The following is a 24,227-nucleotide window of genomic DNA, read 5'->3' on the forward strand; positions in this document are numbered from 1 at the left end:
TATTCCATTGTGTGTGTGTGTATGTGTGTGTGTGCATGTGTGTGTATCACATCTTCTTTATTCATTCATCTGTTGATGGACATCTAGGTTCTGTTCATAGTTTGGCTATTGTGGACATTGCTGCTATAAACATTCAGGTGGAGGTGCCCCTTTGGATCACTACATTTGTATCTTTAGGGTAAATGCCCAGTACTGTAATTGCTGGGTCATAGGGTAGTTCTATTTTCAACTTTTTGAGGAACCTCCATGCTCCTTTCTAGAGTAGTTGCACCAGTTTGGATTCCCACCAAAAGTGTAGGAGGGCTCCCCTTTCTCCACATCCTCACCAGCATCTGTCATTTCCTGACTTGTTTATTTTAGCCATTCTAACTAGTGTGAGGTGGTATCTCATTGTGATATTGATTTGTATTTCCCTGATGCCGAGTGATGTGGAGCACTTTCTCATGTGTCTGTTGGCCATCTGGATGTCTTCTTTGCAGAAATGTCTGTTCATGTCCTCTGCCTATTTCTTGATTGGATTATTTATTCTTTGGGCTTTGAGTTTGATAAGTTCTTTATAGATTTTGGACACTAGCCCTTTATCTGATATGTCGTTTGCAAAAATCTGCTCCCATTCTGTCAGTATCTTTGATTTTGTTAACTGTTTCCTTTGTTGTGCAAAAGCTTTTATCTTGATGAAGTCCCAATAGTTCCTTTTTGCACTTGCTTCCCTTGCCTTTGGCGATGTTGCTGCAGCTGAAGTTGAAGAGGTTGCTGCCTGTGTTCACCTCAAGGATTTTCATGGATTCCTTTCTCACATTGAGGTCCGTCATCCATTTTGAGTCTATTTTCATGCGTGGTATAAAGAAATGGTCCAGTTTCATTTTTCTGCATGTGGCTGTCCAATTTTCCCAACAGCATTTGTTGAAGAGGCTGTCTTTTTTCCATTGGACATTTTTTCCTGCTTTGTCAAAGATTAGCTGACCATAGAGTTCAGGGTCTATTTCTGGGCTCTCTATTCTGTTCCACTGATCTATGTGTCCGTTTTTGTACTAGTACCATACTATCTTGATGTTGACAGCTTTGTAATAGAGTTTGAAGTCTGGAATTGTGATGCCACCACCTTTGGCTTTCTTTTTCAATATTCCTCTGGCTATTTGAGGTCTTTTCTGGTTCCATATAAATTTTAGGGTTATTTGTTCCATTTCTTTGAAAAAATAATGGCTGGGATTTTGATAGGGATTGTATTAAATGTGTAGGTTGCTTTAGATAGAGTAGACATTTTCACAATATTTGTTCTTCCAGTCCAGAATCATGGAACATTTTTCCATTTCTTTGTGTCTTCCTCAATTTCTTTCATGAGTACTTTATAGTTTTCTGAGATTCTTTGCCTCTTTGGCTAGGTTTATTCCTAGTTATCTGATGGTTTTGGGGGGCAATTGTAAGTGGGATTGACTCCTTAATTTCGCTTTCTTCTGTCCTGTTGTTGGTGTAAAGAAATGCAACTGATTTCTGTGCATTGACTTTATATCCTGACACTTTACTGAATTCCTCACAAATTCTAGCAGATTTAGAGTGAAGTCTTTTGGGTTTTCCACATATAGTATCATATCATCTGCAAAGAGCAATAGTTTGACTTCTTCTTTGCCAATTTGGATACCTTTAATTTCTTTTTGTTGTCTGATTGCTGAGACTCGGACTTCTAGTATTATGTTGAATAGCAGTGGTGATAGTGGGCATCCCTGCCATGTTCCTGACCTTCACAGTAAAGCTCTCAGTTTTTCTCCATTGAGAATGATACTTGCGGTGGGTTTTTCAAAGATGGCTTTGATGATATTGAGGTATGTACCCTTTATGCCTATACTTTGAAGAGTTTTGATCAGGAAGGGATGCTGTACTTTGTCAAATGCTTTTTAAGCATCTATTGAGAGTATCATGTGGTTCTTGTTCTTTCTTTTATTAATGTATTGTATCACATTGATTTGCAGATGTTGAACCAAACTTGCAGCCCTGGAATAAATCCCACTTGATCGTGGTGAATAATCTTTTTAATGTACTGTTGGCTCCTATTGGCTAGTATTTTGGTGAGAATTTTCACATCTGTGTTCAGCAAGGATATTGGTCTGTAATTCCCCTTTTTGATGAGATCTTTGTCTGGTTTGGGGATCAAGGTGATAATGGCCTCATAAAATGAGTTTGGAAGTTTTCCTTCCATTTCTATTTTTTGGAACAGTTTCAGGAGAATAGGAATGAATTCTCCTTTAAATGTTTGGTAGAATTCCCCTGGGAAGCCATCTGGCCCTAGGCTCTTGTTTGTTGGGAGATTTTTAATGACTGCTTCAATCTCCTTACTGGTTATGGGTCTGTTCAGGTTTTCTATTTCTTCCTGGTTCAGTTGTGGTAATTTATATGTCTCTAGGAATGCACCCATTTCTTCCAGATTGTCAAATTTGCTGGTGTATAGTTGCTCATAATAAGTTCTTATAATTTTTTGTATTTCTTTGGTGTTGGTTGTAATCATTCCTCTTTCATTCATGATTTTACTTATTTAGGTCCTTTCTCTCCTTTTAGATAAGCCTGGCCAGGGGTTTATCAATCTTATTAATTCTTTCAACAAACCAGCTCCTAGTTTCATTGATTTGTTCTATTGTTTTGTTTGTCTGTCTCTATTTCATTGATTTCTGCTCTGATCTTTATTATTTATTTTCTTCTGCTGGATTTAGGCTTTGTTTGTTGGTCTTTCTCCAGCTTCTTTAGGTTCAGGGTTAGGTTATGTATTTGAGACCTTTCTTGTTTCTTGAGAAAGGCTTGTATCACTATATATTATCCTCTCAAGACTGCCTTTGCTGTGTCCCACAGATTTTTGAACCACTGTATTTTCATTATCACTTGTTTCCATGAATTTTTTCAATTCTTCTTTAATTTCCTGGTTGGCCCACTCATTGTTTACAAGGATGCTCTTTAGTCTCCATGTATTTGGGTTCTTCCAAATTTTCTCTTGTGATTGAGTTCTAGCTTCAGAGCATTGTGGTCTGATAATATGCAGGGAATGATACCAATCTTTTGATACCAGTTGAGTCCTGATTTAGGACCGAGGATGTGATCTATTCTGGAGAATGTTCCATGTGAACTAGAGAAGAATGTGTATTCTCTTGCTTTGGGATGAAATGTTCTGAATATATTTGTGATGTCCATCTGGTCCAGTGTGTCACTTAAGGCCTTTATTTCCTTGTTGATCTTTTGCTTGGATGATCTGTCCATTTCAGTGAGGGAAGTGTTAAAGTCCTCTACTATTATTATATTATTGTCTATATGTTTCTTTGATTTTGTTATTAATTGGTTTATATAGTTGGCTGCTCCCATGTTCTCCTATTCTCCTAAAACTGTTCCAAAAAATAGAAATGGAAGGAAAACTTCCAAACTCATTTTATGAGGCCAGCATCACCTTGATCCCAAAACCAGACAAGGATCCCACCAAAAAAGAGAGCTATAGACCAATATCCTTGATGAACACAGATGCGAAAATACTCAACAAAATACTAGCCAATAGGATTCAACAGTACATTAAAAAGATTATTCACCACGACCAAGTGGGATTTATTCCAGGGCTGCAAGGTTGGTTCAACATCCGCAAATCAGTCAATGCGATACAACACATCAATAAAAGAAAGAACAAGAACCATATGATACTCTCAATAGATGCTGAAAAAGCATTTGACAAAGTACAGCATCCCTTCCTGATCAAAACTCTTCAAAGTGTAGGGATAGAGGGCACATACCTCAATATCATCAAAGCCATCTATGAAAAACCCACCGCAAATATCACTCTCAATGGAGAAAAACGGAAAGCTTTTCCGCTAAGGTCAGGAACACGGCAGGGATGTCCATTATCACCACTGCTATTCAACATAGTACTAGAGGTCCTAGCCTCAGCAATCAGACAACAAAAGGAAATTAAAGGCATCCAAATCGGCAAAGAAGAAGTCAAATTATCACTCTTCGCAGATGATATGATACTATATGTGGAAAACCCAAAAGACTCCATTCCAAAACTGCCAGAACTTATACAGGAATTCAGTAAAGTTTCAGGATATAAAATCAATGCACAGAAATCAGTTGCATTTCTCTACACCAACAGCAAGACAGAAGAAAGGGAAATTAAGGAGTCAATCCCATTTACAATTGCACCCAAAACTATAAGATACCTAGGAATAAACCTAACCAAAGAGACACAGAATCTATACTCAGAAAACTATAAAGTACTCATGAAAGAAATTGAGGAAGACACAAAGAAATGGAAAAATGTTCCATGTTCCTGGATTGGAAGAATAAATATTGTGAAAATGTCTATGCTACCTAAAGCAATCTACACATTTAATGCAATTCCTATCAAAGTACCATCCATCTTTTTCAAAGCAATGGAACAAATAATTCTAAAATTTATATGGAACCAGAAAAGACCTCGAATAGCTAAAGGGATATTGAAAAAGAAAGCCAACGTTGGTGGCATCACAATCCCGGACTTCAAGCTCTATTACAAAGCTGTCATCATCAAGACAGCGTGGTACTGGCACAAAAACAGACCCATAGATCAATGGAACAGAATAGAGAGCCCAGAAATAGACTCTCAACTCTATGGTCAACTAATCTTTGACAAAGCAGGAAAGAATGTCCAATGGAAAAAAGACAGCCTCTTCAATAAATGGTGCTGGGAAAATTGGACAGCCACATGCAGAAAAATGAAATTGGACCATTTCCTTACACCACACACAAAAATAGACTCAAAATGGATGAAGGACCTCAATGTGCGAAAGGAATCCATCAAAATCCTTGAGGAGAACACAGGCAGCAACCTCTTCGACCTCAGCCGCAGCAACATCTTCCTAGGAACAACGCCAAAGGCAAGGGAAGCAAGTGCAAAAAGGAACTATTGGGATTTCATCAAGATCAAAAGCTTTTGCACAGCAAAGGAAACAGTTAACAAAACCAAAAGACAACTGACAGAATGGGAGAAGATATTTGCAAACGACATATCAGATAAAGGACTAGTGTCCAGAATCTATAAAGAACTTAGCAAACTCAACACCCAAAGAACAAATAATCCAATCAAGAAATGGGCAGAGGACATGAACAGACATTTCTGCAAAGAAGACATCCAGATGGCGAACAGACACATGAAAAAGTGCTCCATATCACTCGGCATCAGGGAAATACAAATCAAAACCACAATGAGATATCACCTCACACCAGTCAGAATGGCTAAAATCACCAAGTCAGGAAATGACAGATGCTGGCGAGGATGCGGAGAAAAGGGAACCCTCCTACACTGTTGGTGGGAATGCAAGCTGGTGCAACCTCTCTGGAAAACAGCATGGAGGTTCCTCAAAATGTTGAAAATAGAACTGCCCTATGACCCAGCAACTGCACTATTGGGTATTTACCCTAAAGATACAAACGTAGTGATCCAAAGGGGCACGTGTACTCGAATGTTTATAGCAGCAATGTCCACAATAGCCAAACTATGGAAAGAACCTAGATGTCCATCAACAGATGAATGGATCAAGGGACATAGATATTTAAAATTGTTAGATCTTCTTGTTGGACAGACACTTTGAGTATGATATGGTGTCCTTCTTCATCTCCTATTATAGTCTTTGGCTATATAAATAAAAATATCTAATAATCTAAATAATTTAATCTAATAATCTAATTAGTTTGATCTAATAATATAATAATCTAAATAATCTAAATAAAACCTAATTTATCTGACATAACAATTGCCAACCCAACTTTCTTTTGATGTTCATTAGCATGGTAAATCACTTTCCACCCCCTCACTTTAAATCTGGAGGTGTCTTTGGGTCTAAAGTGAGTTTCTTGTAGACAGCATATTGATGGATTTTGTTTTTTTATCCATTCTGATAATGGGACATTTGATTGGGGCATTTAGGCTGTGTCTTTTGATTGGGGCATTTAGCCCATTTACATTCAGAGTAACTATTGAGAGATGAATTTAGTGTCATTGAATTGCCTGTAAGTGACTGTTACTGTATATTTACTCTGTTCCTTTCTGATCTACTACTTTTAAGGTCTTTCCTTGCTTAGAAGACCCCTTTCAATATTTCCTGTAGAGCTGGTTTGGTATTTGCAAATTCTTTCAGTTTTTGTTTGTCCTGGAAGCTTTTTATCTCTCCTTCTATTTTCAATGATAGCCTAGCTGGATATAGTATTCTTGGTTGCATGTTTTTCTCATTTAGTGCTCTGAATATATCATGCCAGGTTTTTTCTGCCCTGCCAGGTGTCTGTGGATAAGTCTGCTGCCAGTCTAATATTTTTACCATTGTATGTTACAGACTTCCTGTTCCAGGAAGCTTTCAGGATTTTCTCTTTGTAGCTCAGACTTGTAAATTTTACTATTAGATGACGGGCTGTGGACCTATTCTTATTGATTTTTAGGGGGTTTCTCTGCACCTCCTGGAGTTTGATGCTTGTTTCCTTTGCCATATTGGGAAAATTCTCTACAATAATTCTCTCCAATACACCTTCTGCTCCCCTCTCTCTTTCTTCTTCTTCTGGAATTCAAGTATTCTAATGTTGTTTTATCTTATGGTGTCACTTATCTCTCGAATTCCCCCCTCATGGTCCAGTATTTGTTTGTCTCTCTTTTGCTCAGCTGCTTTATTCTCTGTCATTTGGTCTTCTATATCACTAATTCTCTCTTCTGCCTCCTTTATCCTAGCAGTAAAAGCCTCCATTTTTATTGCACCTCATTAATAGCTTTTTTTATTTCAACTTGGTTAGGTTTTAGTTCTTTCATTTCTCCAGAATGGGCTTTTATTTCTCCAAACAGGGTTTCTCTAATGTCTTCCATGCCTTTTTTGAGCCCCGCTAGCACCTTGAGAATAGTCATTCTGAACTCTAGATCTGACATGTCTATAATTGATTAGGTCCCTAGCCTTCAGTACCACCTCTTGTTCTTTTTCCTGTGGTGAGTTTTTCTGCCTTGTCATTTTATCTGGATAAGAATATATGAAGGAAAGAATAAAATGCTAAAAGGGTGGCAAAGAACCCAGGAAAATGTGCTTAATCAAATCGGAAGAGATCCCAAATTGTGGTGGGATGAAAAGGAGTAAAAAGAAGTTCAAAAAAAAATTTTAAAGAAAAAAAAAGGAAAAAATATAAAAAAGAATATATATAGATTAGACTGGTGAATAGAACAGAGTTACCCACTTAATTTTGGGAGTATTTTGGTCTCTTAGAAGAAACTACCTCCCCAAATTTTAAAGAATGAAAAAAATACACATACACACACACACACGCACACACACAAAATAATTGTAAACACAATGAAGGGATGGAATACGACTATAAAGATGAATAATTTTTTTTTAATTTCTGAAAAAGGAGTTGATAAGATAAATTGGTTGGGAGAATAAACAAAAAGGAAGTGGACAGAATTTTCTCAGTCTGGAGAGTAGAACAAAACCCTGTGCTAGATTTAGGGTATATTTTTATATATTAGAAAATGTTGTATCCCAAATTATTTTAGAAGAAAAAACCCTATGTGTATACAAAAAATGAAGTTATATACAATGAAGGATAAAATAAGACTATAATAATGAAGGTTCAAAAAAAGATTTTTTTATGAAAGATATTGTTAAGATAAACTACTTAAAAATGTAAAAGAGGAAAGAGTAAAAGTTAAAAAAATTAGCATAAGAAAAAAATAAAATTAAAAAAAAAAATTAATTGACTTTGCAAGACTAAGGAATCATGAGGAGAATACCATGAATTCCATGCTTTGCTTTCTCCTCCTCTGGAATTCTGCTGTGTTCTCCTTGGTAAGTGAACTTGGTCTTGGCTGGATTTCTTGCTGATCTTCTAGGGGAGGGGCCTGTTGTAATGATTCTCAAGTGTCTTTGCCCAAGGCGGAATTGTGCCACCCTTTTCAGGGGCCAGGCTAAGTAATCTGCTTGGGTTCACTTTTGGGAATTTTTGTTCCCTGAACTCTTTCTGTAGAGTTCTGGAGGACAGGAATGAAAATGACGGCCTCCCAATCTCTGGCCTGGAGGAGCTGAGAGCTCGGGGCCCCACTCCTCAGTGCACCCTTGGAGAAAAGCACTCAATCACTCCCGTCTCCCTGGCCTCCAGCCACGTTCCAAGCTCACCCAACCTGTGACCAAGTGTCTCTGTCTCTGGCACACAGTCCTGCCTGTCTCCAAACCCAGAAGAGCCCTGTGCTCTTCCATGGGGGTCTCCCCAGATCTTGTGGGGTCCCTACTCACAAAGTGCTGGCCTGAGTGTGCCACAGATTACAGTTTAAGGTAACGCCAAATTAAGAGCTCACTCCTCAGCTCTGTGTCTGTAACCAGCTTCCCCGCTCTAATACCTGCGAGCTCTGCAACACTCAGACACCCCCAATCCTTCTGTGACCCCGCAGGACCTGAGACCATGCTGTCCCCACATGGGTTTCAAGCCGGCTTAGCCTCTGAAGCGATGTCCCCCAGTGAAGCAGACTTAAAAGTTTTGATTTTGTGTTCCATTACTCCTCCACTTGCTGAGAGTCCACCCCTCCCCGCCGCGGTCTATCTTCCCATGGCTTTGGATTCACTTCTCTGCAGGTCCTACCTTTCAGAAAGTGGTCAATTTTCTGTTTCTAGAATTGCTGCTCTTCTTCTCTTAGATCTCATGTTGGATTTATAGGTGTTTGGAATGGTTTGATAAAAATCTAGCTGATCTCCTGCTACCTGATGTCATCTCAGCCTGCTACTCCTCTGCCATCTTGACTCCTCCTGTTATTGATTTTTCTTTAAATGTTTGGTAGTGTTTAGCAGTGAGGACATCTGTGCATGAGACTTCTTTTAGGGTAGCTTTTGATTATTAACTCAATCTCTTCACTTTCTATAGATATTCATATTCTTTCTTGAGTCAGCTTGGATAGCTTGCATACTTCTTGAAATTTAACCATTTCATCTAAATTAATTTGTTGGCATGCAGTTTTCCATAATATTTCTCTATAATTCTTTTAATTTCTAAAAGCTAGAAGTAATATCCCTCTTTCATTCCTGATTTCTCCAATTTGAGTCTTTTATTTTTTTTGATCAGTCAAGCTAAAGATTTGTCAGTTTTGTTTATCTTCTCAAAGAATCGAGTTTTGGTTTTGTTGATTTTTCTCTCATTCTTTTTTTTATTCTTTATTTTTAAAAATAGATTTTATTTATTTATTTTAGAGAGGGAGAGAGAGAGTATGTGCAAGCTGAGAGAGGGGCAGAGAGGGAGGGAGAGAGAAAAACCCAAGCAGACTCCACATTGAGCACAGAGCCCAGCACGGGTTTTATTTCCACAATCCTGAGCTCAGGACCTGAGTCAAAATTAAGAGTCAAAACTTTGGGTGCCTGGGTGGCTCTTTTGTTAGGTGTCTGCCTTTGGCTCAGGTCATGATCTCAAGGTACAGGGATTGAGTCCCACATCAGTGAAACTTTTTTTTCACCAGCATTATTAGATTCCTGGTGTATCTGTACCCCCTGTTCATGCATATCTGCTTTATCTCCAGAGATTTTTTAACACCACTAATGAATAAATTGTTCTTTACAATATACAACGTGTTACCAGAGCTTTAAAAACTGACTGCCAATAGTGTAGGTCAAAGTAATATGTATACACTCATGTTCTCCACCATTACTTAATATGAATTTAGTTCACAGATTGTTGGAAAATAATTTCAACAAACTGAGAGTATATCACAATGATCCAGAGTTTGTACTCTGAATTAGAGATTCCTGAATTCCAGTCCCAAATTTGTTGTTTACTAGGTCTATGACCCTGAGTATATTAATATCTTCAAACTTTGTCCACATATCTATTATATAATAAGTTGTATATAATAGTAGATTGTGATAACAATAATTGCTAAAAATGTTCTTGAACATTCACCATGTGGCATGAACAGATTTAAGTGCTTTCCATGTATTAGCTCTTTTTTTTTTTAAGATTTTATTTATTTATCGGGGGGGGGGGGGAGAGCGAGCACAGGCAGACAGAATGGCAGGCAGAGGTAGAGGGAGAAGCAGGCTCCCTGCTGGGCAAGGAGCCCGATGTGGGACTCTATCCCAGGACGCTGGGATCATGACCTGAGCCGACAGCAGCTGCTTAACCAACTGAGTCACCCAGGCGTCCCTGTATTAGCTCTTTTAATGCCTATTGTATGTTTGGTACCATAGTGACATATGGTAAAACAATAAATGTTTGGTATTATTAATAATGTTAGTGAATTAACTTAAATGTTGACTACTCATTAAAAATCAGAACTAAAAAGATCTATCAGTTTCTATCACTGTAAAGATACGTTAGCCTTTATGGAATGTAATCTTTCTACATACTACTTGTTTTCTACTATGTTGTAGGAACAATGAGGCCACATTTTACAAAAGATATTTGAATTAGCATCATGCTTGAGAGTGATAAAGGGGAAATCTTCTGTTGTTTTTTGACTTAGCATAAGTATAACCTTCTTCAAGAAGATTCCCTCCTACTAATCCCCCACTGCCCCTCACCCACCCTGCCAATCTGATTCAGCTGTTATCATCTTATCACACTCAATTTTAATATCTTCATTAGATTTCACTGAAGTAGTATACAAGTGCCTAGTCATTTTCGGTGCACTAGTGACCAAAGATCTAATGAGAAGTTGGGCCAACTTTTTAGGAAGTTTCTCCCTATCCATAAGTTCCAGGAAGAGAGGGCTGCCTGCCCACCAGACTCAAAACCCCAAACAAAACCCATATGAAGCTTCTGTGTCCAGGATATCTGAGTGACTCCCTCGCCCAGCTGTATGCCACAGTATATATCAAAGGGTGTTTTGACTCCTGGTTGACATATGTTATTGCTTTTCCTTCAATTCTAAAAAAGTGGAATGTTGTCAGTGTTTGAAGAGATGGCCAAGAGGCATGCATTCCGTTCACAAATAAATTATTAAGCTCTAAATTTGCTGGAGTGATTTTCTGGACATACACTTTATTCATCTGCAGATCAGAATATTTACACATCAGATATGCTGGAAGTCAGAGGAATACTTTAGTCAACAACGCATTTAGTGGCCAGCCCAATTTGAGGAAGCTCTTAAAATACTCAAGATAAAGTCACAGTAAACAATTAGATTGCATCCAGTTCAGATAGTAAATGTAACTAAACTCTTGGTGTCATTGTCTGAATTGATAGGTCTTTTAAGGTATTTCCACTAGTAACAAGACCTAGAATTTCTTGAACATGTGTTTTGCCAACATGTGGTATCTAATCCTTATATCAATTCTGAAGACACTGACAGTCCTTTAAATTCAAGATAGATCTCTGCTAAGAAATATGCCATGATAAAGATAATTCTGCTAAATAGCTGACTAACTTGAGAACAGAAGAGGAATTCCCAATCAGTCCCAATTTAGACAGTATAAAAGAATGTTTGTGCAAAAAGCTACATTTTTTCCTGGTACATTCCCTCCCTTGTAACAGCTTTCTGGTATCCCACTCATTATAATGAATGACAGAACATCCACATGGAAATAAGCCCTGTATCAAATGTTGAAAAACCAATTCTCCCTATTTATGATTTTCCACTAGATTAAAGGTAAATTAGTACATGTTGAGTGTTTATGCATGGATTACCTCTGATACAACATTACAAGGGGAGATATATTCACTTTATAGATTAGAAAAGTAAAGTTCAGAGAAGTTGAATTACTTTTACAAAGCAGCTAATAAGTGGCAAAGCCCAGACTTGCATTGAGGGCTTCCTGGCTCCAAAACCTTTCTTTTTCCATTACTGCACTGCCAAGCTATGGGTGAGTTGCTTTCCCTTCCTGTTTTATTCTTAAAATGTAACTCTTGGCTTCACAACCTAAGAACACAGTGTTATTTAAGAAAGACATAATTCCAATACCTTTAAAAATTATGAAACTCTCCTCATTAACAAATTCTGATAGTGGTTAAAAAAAATTATTCCCAGAGTTTCCCTGTTTCATGCAGCCCTACCGTGTTCCTCCCCCACATTCTTCCATTGGGTTAAGTCAAGGCAGGGAACGTTCAATTCCTGCCACGTAAGAGTTTTACTAAAACCTTTTACAATAGCTTTCACCTTGATCTCCAGGAAGCCCTGAGAAATCCAATCACATTAAAACCAATTTACTGGAACTATTGTGGGGAGAGAGACAGCATTTATTTTTAGTGACCAATGTGCTAGACACGTTCACATAATTAACTCCTCTCACTCGATTGGGAAGAGTACTGAAAATAGGGAGTATAAGTTATCAACACGAAAAAGGAGAACAGGTGTTAAAACTTCACATAATGGAATGGAAATTGAAGGGAAAGTAAGAAAGCTTTGTCTGGGAAGTGAGCTGAACCACCCTTGCATGAACTGGAATAGCTACTGCGGAACTCTCTAAATACCTTCTAACAGGATTTGTATCTGGCCTTTATTTTTTTTTTAATTTTTTAAAAAATATTTATCTATTTAAGAGAGAGTGAGCGAGAGAGAGAGCATGCATGCATGCACACACATGAGGGGAGGGGCAGAGGGAGAAGCAGACTCCCCGCTGAACAGGGCTGAGTTTTCAGAACTTTGGAATCAGAGAGGTAAACTAACTTCTTAAGAAATCACCCACACTCAGGCTCAAACCCAGGTCTAGTGGAGAGCAAAGTTCCCATTCTTAACTGCAGCATGACTTGGAGACAAAACTCTGAGGACACCAGCACAGGTGAGGACAGCACAGTATAGGAGAAAGGTGTCAAGTGGAAGCCTCCTCTCTTTCTAACTGTATGAACTTCAGTAGCCGTCCAACTTTCTGAAAGTTTTTTTTCTCATTTGTACAATACAAATAATAATAATACTTTCAAGAATCCCTGAGCGGAAGCATTTAGCATCATGCCAGGCACGAAAGAGCTTACATATCTGTTTTATTTTCTATCTTTAAAACAGCCATGGAAAATATTTTATAACTTTATTAGAAGTTCTCTTAAAATCTAACTTAATATGTCCTTGCATCAATTACATTTCGTGTTCTGTTCTAAGATTAATATTGCTAGATGAGAAACTAAGAAATGAGAGGTTGAGAAAAACAAAATATACATTATAAGAAAACGTAAAGTTAAAGGTATATTCGAAGGAAACTGTAAATTCTGTTAGTTGGCTTCCACTCGAATAAATTGACCTTAAACAACATGTTCAGGAGCTTCTGCTTTGAGGTATATAAACAGCAGAAATTTAAATTGATAAATATCTCACATCTGCTTTGATTTGGCAACCCTGAGAAACATTCTGATTAAAGGTATTTCCCATTTTATATGCTTGGTTATCCCATTTGGGGTAACTTTAGCTACAGTCAAAAAATCCAATGACTGGGGTGCCTGGGTGGCTCAGTGGTTAAGCCACTGCCTTCGGCTTGGGTCATGATCCCAGGGTCCTGGGATCGAGCCCCACATCGGGCTCTCTGCTCAGCAAGGAGCCTGCTTCCTCCTATCTCTCTCTGCCTGCCTCTCTGCCTACTTACGATCTCTGTCTGTCAAATAAATAAATAAAATCTTTAAAAAAAAAAAAAAACTCCAATGACTGACAACAGTCTCTCAACAACATCGATTTCATAGCAAACATTACTATCTAACCATCCTGTGAGGTATTGTTCTGGAGGGAGTGGTTTGGACCAAAGAGTTCTTTTCAATGAAAGAAGATAAAAACATACTTTCTTCTGTGTGGCATTGCTTGAATGCCTGAGGTTTTTTGATTTAATAACTCAGTGAGACTTTGGAACAACCTCTATTTCTCATTTTCCAGTTATCGACCTTGAAGAAGACTACATGAATTGTTTCCTATAATCTAGTCAGTTATCTACTCTTCATTGTTTATGTTGCCACAAACTCACAAGTAGAAGTGTTGGTTCAAAACACCAGGAGATTCCCAGGTAAAATCCGAAACTGACCCCTGCGCTCAGAGGTCGAGATAGCGAACAGAGAGGCAGATCACTCCCCACTGGTAGGGGGCAGATTTAATAAGCAAGAAAACTTGTTTATAAGGCTCGTCTCACGCAGCAGCTAGACAGATTTTTGCATTTTTGCATTTTCTAAGTCCAGTACGATGTGGCACACTCCTAGGACCTTGGTCGAGGTATCTAAGATGGCATCAATACTGGGCATAGATACATGGATGGAGAGTAAAACTTGCTGAATTCTTAATAGTCCTCAGTCTTCTGCCATGAGCTACCTGGCTTTTTTACCAGCAATACCAGGCTGTTGAAAGCACAATGGTCAAGGAGTGCAATACCCAATTGGTTCTGTTCTCCTACCTCCAATTTATATTATTTGCTGGTTGCCATTCTTACTGTTCCCACTTGGCATTTATCCTTAGCACTGGTTTCATGACTATAACCTAGAGAGAGAATTCACCTGTACAGGTGTTTAGCATTTGACCTTGTGAAATGTCCATTCCCAATGTTTTTCCCGGTAATGAAGAGATATGATATTCTCTTATGAAAGAAAATGTCCATATCGCATTGTCAAAGGGAACTTCCTATCCATAATCCTAACCATCCATACTACTAAGAGGACCATAAAACTTCTGAGAGTGATCATGTATTAGAGTACATTCAGCTCTAGTAACAATGAGAACAGTTGTCTTTTGTTTATATCTGGGATGTTTATAGTGAGCTCAACATGAAGCCTCTGATTGCCTCCCACAGCCCTCACCTACAGGAAAGCTTGGCCTACACCCTGTACCCAGGGTGTGAGTGGCCCGAACCCTGACAGGACTAAATCCCTGAGGCCTCTGCTGGAGCTGACTGGACATAAGGAATAATGGGGGCAGATGGGGTAAGTCTGAATCATTGTCCGTTTTCAAGGCTTTCCATAGGCTGGCCAACGAATTATTAGGTTTCAGCCTGTCTTTATTATTTTTTTTTTCACTTTAAAATAAGTTGTTTTATTGCATCCTTTAAGGAAGAAAATTTTAGTTTTTTTTTTAATTTTTTATTTTTTATAACATATATTTTTATCCCCAGGGGTACAGGTCTGTGAATCGCCAGGTTTACACACTTCACAGCACTCACCAAAGCACATACCCTCCCCAATGTCCATAACCTCACCCCCCTTCTCCCAAACCCTCTCCCCCCAGCAACCCTCAGTTTGTTTTGTGAGATTAAGAGTCACTTATGGTTTGTCTCCCTCCCAATCCCATCTTGTTTCATTGATTCTTCTCCTACCCACTTAAGCCCCCATGTTGCATCACCACTTCCTCATATCAGCGAGATCATATGATAGTTGTCTTTCTCCGCTTGACTTATTTTGCTAAGCATGATACGCTCTAGTTCCATCCATGTTGTCACAAATGGCAAGATTTCATTTCTTTTGATGGCTGCATAGTATTCAATTGTGTATATATACCACATCTTCTTGATCCATTCATCTGTTGATGGACATCTAGGTTCTTTCCATAGTTTGGCTATTGTGGACATTGCTGCTACAAACATTCGGGTGCACGTGCCCCTTCGGATCACTACGTTTGTATCTTTAGGGTAAATACCCAGTAGTGCAATTTCTGGGTCAAAGGGCAGTTCTATTTTCAACATTTTGAGGAACCTCCATGCTGTTTTCCAGAGTGGTTGCACCAGCTTGCATTCCCACCAACAGTGTAGGAGGGTTCCCCTTTCTCCACATCCTCGCCAGCATCTGTCATTTCCTGACTTGATTTTAGCCATTCTGACTGGTGTGAGGTGATATCTCATTGTAGTTTTGATTTGTATTTCCTTGATGCTGAGTGATATGGAGCACTTTTTCATGTGCAGCCTTTTTCAAGTGAGATCTTGGCATCAATAAAGTAAAACCACATTTGCTTCTGGGTTACTTTTTTACTTTATAATTGATTGAAATAAACTTTTGACTTTTCAAGCTCCTTCCCTATCTTGAGTTTTTCCCACAAGCATTCCAGTTCCCAGGATTAGTCCATTTCCCCCAGATCAGCAACAGATGACTCAATATCATAAATGTCTTGTCCCACAACTAGGCTCAGCATGGACATCAGCATCCATACCAGCAACGAGGGTAGACTGGAGTATGGCTTTCCTTCTTACAGTGAGTGTGATGCAATCTGGGCCTTCAAAGACAAGGGTATTGATGATCTGTCTCACTTCTTACTCCCTAGGAATTTGTTGTACCTCCTTCAGATATTTCCAGGTTCACACATGTCCAGGGAGAAGAGAAACCCCTTCATTGGGCCAAGTCTCCCTGCAGATTAAAATAATCCAATCTATACAGTAATGAGGGCCTTGAAGCCCCTAAGCACAGATACTACTGGGGGGCATGGTGTAGTAATGTTTCTCTTTTTTTCCTTATTTCCTGATGAGTCAGAAAAATACCACTGCCTCTCATCACACTCCCACCACCACTCCACCCCATCCCCCAACCCACCCCTACCCCTACTCCCACCTTCACTAACTACAGCTGGATACTTCCCCTGGCCTTTTGCTGAAACTTGGCAGCTATAACAATAACCTCAGTGGGAGTATATTCTCTCATCATGAACTGAGGGCTTCCCTGCTGACTGGGGTTGCAGTCGCTGTGCTCTCCTTTTGTCTTAGAAATCAGATGGCATGGGATGTTCATCCATTCCACTGTCAATCACCACAGCCTCCTCCGTTTTGTTCTCCTCACTTTCCCAGGGATTCCACCTCTTTGTGTCCGTGGGTCTATGTCACTAGTGTTCCACCTCCATTCATAGCGGCTTGCAACCTCTACTTTTCCAGAATGACATGCTAAGGTCTCCAACTTACTATCCTGCTCTCTCACCTCATCTGTCAGCCCCAAATCCAACAGCGTTGCGGACAACCTCACATCCTTCTCTAATCTCAGCTCTACCTCCAGCTTTCTAGTTCAACTTCAGCTTTAATTGCTCACGGATGTGCAGCCAAACTATCCAAAGTAGAGCCCATCCCCCTGTGGCAGCCATGTGTTTCTCTTTGCTACAGTGCCCCCCACCCCCACTATGCACAGTTCCTCCAACAAGTGCATTAGACCAGCCAGCATTTTCAGGGTGTCTCTGCAGTTGCACACTGTGGGCCACAAGTATTTAACATATGGGCCACCCTTCCCCAGTAGAGGTCAATGATCAACATAGGATTTCCTTCATGGATGTCTCTCTCTCCCAACACCCATCTGTCCTAGCTGGCTTACCAACTGTTGGTTTAAAACCTTGAGAGATTCCTTGAAAGAAACCTATGAAACTGGTCCCTATACAAAGAAGACAAGGGGAAAACAAAGAAAGAGGCAGACCACTCCATATTGGTAGCTGGCAGTTTTAACAAGCAAGGGAATTTATAAGGCTTGTGTTGGGCAACTACAAGATAAGTAGATAGCCCCATCCAGCCACGAGAATCTTAAAAAAGTATATACAAAGTTCTTAACTGGTTTCAGTCTTGTATATAGTCCAGATGTTCCCAACAACACCTGACTCTCTCAAGACTGTATCCTTGAAACATCTCCTAGTGTGGGGATGGGAAGGGCAGAGACAGAGAGAGCCTCTGATTGCCCAGGTCCATCTCATAGGTCAGCTGGTGGTTATGTTCTCTTTATGTCCTCCTCCAACAGAAGGATAGTACCATGAAAAGAAGCATAATTATAGAACAGCTCAAAGTAAGGAATAATCAAGACTCTATCACTGGTGGCTCCTGCAGAGGGTAGGAGGGAAAAACACTGCTCTGCAACAAAGTGGGCATGAAGAAGTTCAATTACACATGAATCACTCAATCTTCATACAGTATTTTGATGTCTCAAATAGAATCTGGCAAGTCAAGGAAAATAGTTTATTCCACCTGAAGTTATTCATTCAATAAAAATACCTTTGAATACCACCTTAATGCCAACACTTTGGTAACTGCTAGGAACACAAGAGTGAAAAAAATAAATATGATTTTTGCAGGAATCTTGAACTTGGGAAGTGATAAGACAGGTGTCCCAAAGAAAGTGATTATTTCAGTATCAAATTAAAGGATTAAAGACCTGACCAAATGAAGATAGCATGTTCTAGGGAAAGGAAATAACACATCTGAATGCTCAAAACAATGGAGGGGTCAGGCAGGAAGTCCGGCATAGTCAGAGAAAATCAAATGAGATAAGTGAGGTATTCTGATGTCAAGTGAAGTATCATTCGCTCTAGGAAGAGCTCAAGTCTTTAATGACTAATGAGTATTGATAAGTCTTCTGAACTAGACACCACTAAAAATTTTTAAGAAATGTAGTGATGTGACCAGATTTGCATTTTTCTAAAAGAATTTATTTACTTGACAGAGATCACAAGTAGGCAGAGAGGCAGGCAGAGAGAGAGGAGGAAACAGGCTCCCCACTGAGCAGAGCGCCTGATGCAGGACTTGATCCCAGGACCCTGGGACCATGACCCGAGCTGAAGGCTGTGGCTTAACCCACTGAGCCACCCAGGCACCCCCAGATTTGCATTCTTAACAATCATCTTGGTTGCTAAGCTGTAAGGAAAATGGATTAAAGTGAAGGAAGAGTGGCTGGAAAGATAGATGACTTCTGAGGAATCCAGACCAGTCAATGGGGCCTAGAGGGAGAGAATGGCAGCAGGGATACAGAGAGGTGAACAGTTGAAAGATGCTTGGGAGATAGAATCAAAAGCATTCAGTGATTGATGGAATGTAGGAGGTGAAGGAAAGAAAAGTCATGTTACTTATCAGGTTTCTGAGTTAAGCATTTGAGAGAGTATCACTCACAAAGACAAGAAACTTGTCTTGTAGAAAAAATCTGGTGTGGGCAAAGGGGTGAGACATTTCACTTTGTCTGTACTGAATTTGAAATGCCTGGTAAAACGTCCAACTGGATATGTACCAAGGCAGTTGGATATATACTAAAGGATCAAAAGAAAGGACTGGCCTAGAAATATAGTTTTGGCATAAAAAATATATCCAAAGCCAAAGACAGAAGGTGTAAAAGTTTCCCATTCTGGCTGATCATTATGACTCACATGAAGAATATATTTAAAATACACATTTAAATACACATTTAAAGTAGATATCTGGGGTCTCCATCTCCAACATGCTGACTCATTCTGGAATCTGAAGACTTATTTGAGGGTCCCCAATGCTATAGGAGAAGAGACCCTTTAAGAGACCATTTATTATAGGCATGACAAGAAATCCCAAAAGTCTAGTAGTAACAATTGCATCATAAGGGTGATTCAGATATATGTAGGAGTTCACTTAGCTAGTCTTCACTGATTAGATGTGAGAAATGAAGGAAGGAAGGGTTTAAGGTCATTCTCAAATTTCTGGCCTGAGGAAGTTAATGGTAGGAGAGTGCGGGGAACAATGGAGGAAATCAGATTTATGGAGAGATATGCTGAGGTTTGGACACTGTCTAAGACTGAAGCCTTCAGTTGACCCTCAGTGTTCCTTTCCCCTCTCACATAGTAACAGAGAGCTGACTTTTGTTTGGCACATGGCCACCCAAAATAAAGGTAACATTTCACACTTTGAGCTGGATATAGCCAAATGATTAAGTTCTGGCTAATGGTATGGAATATAAATGTGTTGTTATAAGTTATATTTGCAACTTCCAGGAAGTGTACTTAAATGGAAGGGTGGGGGTTTTTCCTATCCTTTCTCCTTCCTACAGGGGAATACGGACATCAGAGCCAGAACTCTATTAAGAATCTTGGATCCTCAGTTTAACTGGGCCATGGAAACCACAAAAGGAAGAGCAGCAAGAGAGAAAGAGTCTGGGTCTTTGACTTTTTAAACATGAAAAATAAAGACATCACTACTTGTTTAGGCTACTGTTATTTTGTGACTTTCTGTTGGTCACAACTGAATTCTAATCCTAGTAAATATCAAATGTGTTAATTTTGAGTTGTCTATAGAACTTCAAGGAGGGATATACTGTTGAATGTACCGATATAGAACCAAGTAAGACATCAGCATGGGGACCACACATAGGTCATCCCCTGAAAGCAAGTCCTTGTGATTTTTCCAATAGCCTTCAGCAACCAGACTGAAGAGTGAAAAAGTTAATAAGCATTCATTTAGACATTCACATTTAAATTCATTTTCTAACCGCAAGTATAGAGCGACTTTGGGATCAATGTTAATTTGTACTTAAAAGATCGTCTTTGAAAACAAAAAAGATTTAACACAGCTATTCTTTATATAACCAGCTACTCTTTATAAGGCACACAAACCATATGAGGGTAGTATAATCAAACCCCTTTTATTATAGAGAAATTATGACTAAGACCAAATGAGGACTTAACCTAATGTGCCAAATACAGTACAATATATATTAAAAATCATGAATACTTAGGAACAATTATATTCAACTTAGTTGTACAAAAATTAAATGCAAGCTTGAGCAGTCCCATAGGCAGCATAATTCTTTACAGACTCAAAGCAGATGCTCACAAATCTGAGAAAATATACATGCAGCCACCTGTCAAATGTACTTTAAAAATTTGTTAATCCCACTGTACAAAATATTCTTATAAGAATATTCAGAAATTTACTATCTCTGTATGTGCTGTTATTAAATTTTGAAATATCTCCCACAGTAGACCTCATTAGAAGCTACAGTCCCTTCCCACTTTTCAAATTAGTTTCTTAAAAATAAGAGCCCTACCTTCTAATATAAATTATAGAAAATGAATTTATAATACTTTCAAATGTAAAGGGCTAGAATAAGTGTTCCCTCAAAAGTAAGTCTGAATAAATAAACCAACATTCACATGTTGCCATTAGTTTCTAAACTGAGGCTACCTGGCCACTTCTCCCTATCACGTATCTGTATTCACTCAGAGGTATTACAAAAATAATTTTAACGTAAGATTCACCAAACCTAAGGAAAAAATATACTATGATAATAAAAACCACAACATATAATCTCAGCTAAATATTAATTTTGTGCTTATCCCCTGGTTAGAACTGCCTTGACCCCTCATCTCCTCTCCCAGCACAGACTAGCAGGTAATTAATTCAGTGCATCATCAATGTCAAGACTCAAACCCACACTGAGCCAGTGAGAGAAGATGGAATTCCTTTGTGCTCCAAACTTATGTGGCCTTGGGACCCAGCTGTCAGTGACAGGGAACTGAACCTGTCTTCAATCTCCTGATACAGGGGCTCTTCATTAAGGAGCATCAGAAATGCAAATGAATCAGAAAATCCATCAGAATAAACTCATAGAACTCTAAGGTTTGAAAGCTCCTGCCCAGAAAGTAAGTGTTCCCAGGAGGGCAGAGAGGGTGCATCTTGTAGTAAAATTGGGTTAAGAACCACAAGACCTAGCTTGCATTCCCACCAACAGAGTAGGAGGGTTCCCCTTTCTCCACATCCTCGCCAGCATCTGTCATTTCCTGACTTGTTGATTTTAGCCATTCTGACTGGTGTGAGGTGGTATCTCATTGTGGTTTTGATTTGTATTTCCCTGATGCCGAGTGATATGGAGCACTTTTTCATGTGTCTGTTGGCCATCTGGATGTCTTCTTTGCAGAAATGTCTTTTCATGTCCTCTGCCACTCTGGAAAACAGCATGGAGGTTCCTCAAAATGTTGAAAATAGAACTGCCCTATGACCCAGCAATTGCACTACTGGGTATTTACCCTAAAGATACAAACGTAGTGATCCGAAGGGGCATGTGCACCCAAATGTTTATAGCAGCAATGTCCACAATAGCCAAACTATGGAAAGAACCTAGATGTCCATCAGCAGATGAATGGATCAAGAAGATGTGGTCTATATACACAATGGAATACTATGCAGCCATCAAAAGAAATGAAATCTTGCCATTTGTGACAACATGGATGGAACTAGAGCGTATCATGCTTAGCAAAATAAGTCAAGCAGAGAAAGACAACTATCATATGATCTCCCTGGTATGAGGAAGTGGTGATGCAACATGGGGGCTTAAGTGGGTAGGAGAAGAATCAATGAAACAAGATGGGATTGGGAGGGAGACAAACCATAAGTGACTCTTAATCTCACAAAACAAACTGAGGGTTGCTGGGGGGAGAGGGTTTGGGAGAAGGAGGGTGAGGTTATGGACATTGGGGAGGGTATGTGCTTTGGTGAGTGCTGTGAAGTGTGTAAACCTGGCGATTCACAGACCTGTACCCCTGGGGATAAAAATATATGTTTATAAAAAATTAAAAATTAAAAAAAAAAAGAACCATAAGACCTAGAGTCTTGGTCTTGTTCTTATGCTAATTAGCTGAGTCTGTTTCCTTCTCCATAAAACAAAGAACTGAACTGGAATGATCCCGGTGGTCTCTTCTAACTTTAAAAATGTAGGTTACAGAAGGGACGGGGTGGGGGATGGGGTAACTGGGTGATGGGTATTAAGGAGGGCACGTGTGGTGATGACCACTGGTTTGTTACACACAACTAATGAATCATTGAACACTACATCAAAAACTAATGATGTACTTACTATATGCTGGCTAAATGAACATAATAATTAAAAAATAAATAAATAAAATGTAGGTACTGGGGAATTACCTGTGAATGCTATGATTTTATCACTATGTGCTAGAAACTTCCTGAGCACAATATATTCTTTTAATGTCATTTCCTTTTGATCTTGGTCTCCAGGAAGTATTTAACTCAAATGTTTTCTCTGCAGCAAATTTTTTATTGCTACCTCTCTTCTTCTGTTGATGTTGGTTCTTTCAAACCAACACTTACGTTGTTTGCTTTGCTATTTAGAATGAAGTTACTGAATTCATTAAGGTGCAGAAGGAAATTTTTACATTTAGGACATTTTTAAAACTAAATGTAAAAATTTCCATTAAGGAATTTTCCTTTTTGCATTAAACATGTTGTTGGGTAAAATATGGTATAGGAAGGTGATTAAATCAAAATCATGTGGGTTGTTAAAGATTATTTAGTTGTTTGGGGTCTCCTAGGATACCTCGTTGTTTTTCCACCAACCCACACATCCTCTACATTCCCAATAAAGCCTCTGGAATCTGCTGAGCTTTTTAAGGCTCTCAACATTCTCTATGACTTCACCGTATCATTAAAAATCTAAAGTTATTTAGCATAATTTAATAGTATTAGCAAGATTTGTAACCGTATCCAAGGATATAAACTTGTTTGTTGTGACAACCGCCTGAACACTCCAAAAGGCCATTCAAAGAAAGAACATACCATGTCAAATTTTCAGTAGTTTTATTGAAAAATGCCTCTTTTGTTTCAGAAATAAATAATATAAGGCAGTGAAATTCACAATCTGCAGTTAAAATATAAAAGCAGCAATTCTATGTTCATAGTCTTGCAAACATTTTCCAACTGCTTTTGATAACTAAGAAACATTATGTTCTGAAAAAAAAATAGTTCATACTAAATATACAACACAAACATGCAATTCCATCTCTGCAGAATAATCTGCAATTTGGCATAAATGTTAGTGTGTCTAAAACAAGGAGGTTTAAGGCAATATGGAACTGTATCCAGTTGATACAGTAATTTCAGCTAAATGGCTTAAGGTTTGTGTTTGTTAAAGGAGATGTATGCCCTAATGCATAACAGAAGATAGAAGAGGAAGATAAATAATTGCAATGGAGTTGTTTTTTTCTTCCTTTTTGCTTTGAGGAGGGGAATTACTTTAATCGTGGTGTAACTGAATTGCAAACAAGTATTGGAAAAGATGAACTGCCCTCTGGAAATATACAGTAGTTCTGGGTTCCAGGACTTACTGCTTAACCTAAGAGTTTCACTGAGGCTGCCCTTTGTGCTAATTGAAGTCACAAGGCACGTTCTCTCCTTGCAGCTTTCGCGAGCAAAATATTTTGCAAGCATTTCAAGGGCAAAGGCAAAAATGTCTACAAAACTGCGTGCAGCGAGCTAGGTTTCCTGCAGAAACAAGGTTCTCTACAGTCAGAAAGCGTACTCTTGGATGAAGCAACGCTGGAAGAAACATCGCAGATAAGACGTACACTGCTCTGTCTGACCTGTAAATGAAAATCCCAACACCTCCCCCCAGAGTGGCCGCCCGGTGCGCGGTCTCAGGTTCACTGCCGGGCGCTGCGGGGCAGGGCGCGCCGCCAGCGCCCGTGGGGAGGCTGCTCGTCGCCAGGCTCGTCGGCGCCGTAGTCCTCGTACTCGTCTGCCGTCCGCTCAGGCTCCACCGGCACGATGAAGGGCTCGCGCTCGGGCAGGTAGGCCCCGCCCTCGGGCACGTAGGGCTCTGTCCGATTCAACATTACAGTT

The 24,227-nt window shown here is 39.2% G+C and overlaps 1 protein-coding gene across 4 annotated transcripts in view; it reads right to left on the reverse strand.

Annotated features, from left to right (window-relative positions):
* Positions 1–23,884: 23,884 nt before the first annotated feature.
* The window catches only part of COL12A1 (collagen type XII alpha 1 chain), a 121,072-nt gene continuing 120,729 nt past the window's right edge, over positions 23,885–24,227 (reverse strand). For all 4 annotated transcript variants that reach the window (XM_059178470.1, XM_059178473.1, XM_059178474.1 and 1 more), the window contains one exon: positions 23,885–24,204. In XM_059178470.1, coding sequence (XP_059034453.1) covers positions 24,029–24,204 — 176 coding nt within the window. In that variant the 3' untranslated portion in view covers positions 23,885–24,028. The remainder of the gene's footprint in view (positions 24,205–24,227) is intronic.

Source organism: Mustela lutreola, chromosome 6, assembly GCF_030435805.1.
Source record: "Mustela lutreola isolate mMusLut2 chromosome 6, mMusLut2.pri, whole genome shotgun sequence".
NCBI lineage: Eukaryota > Metazoa > Chordata > Mammalia > Carnivora > Mustelidae > Mustela > Mustela lutreola.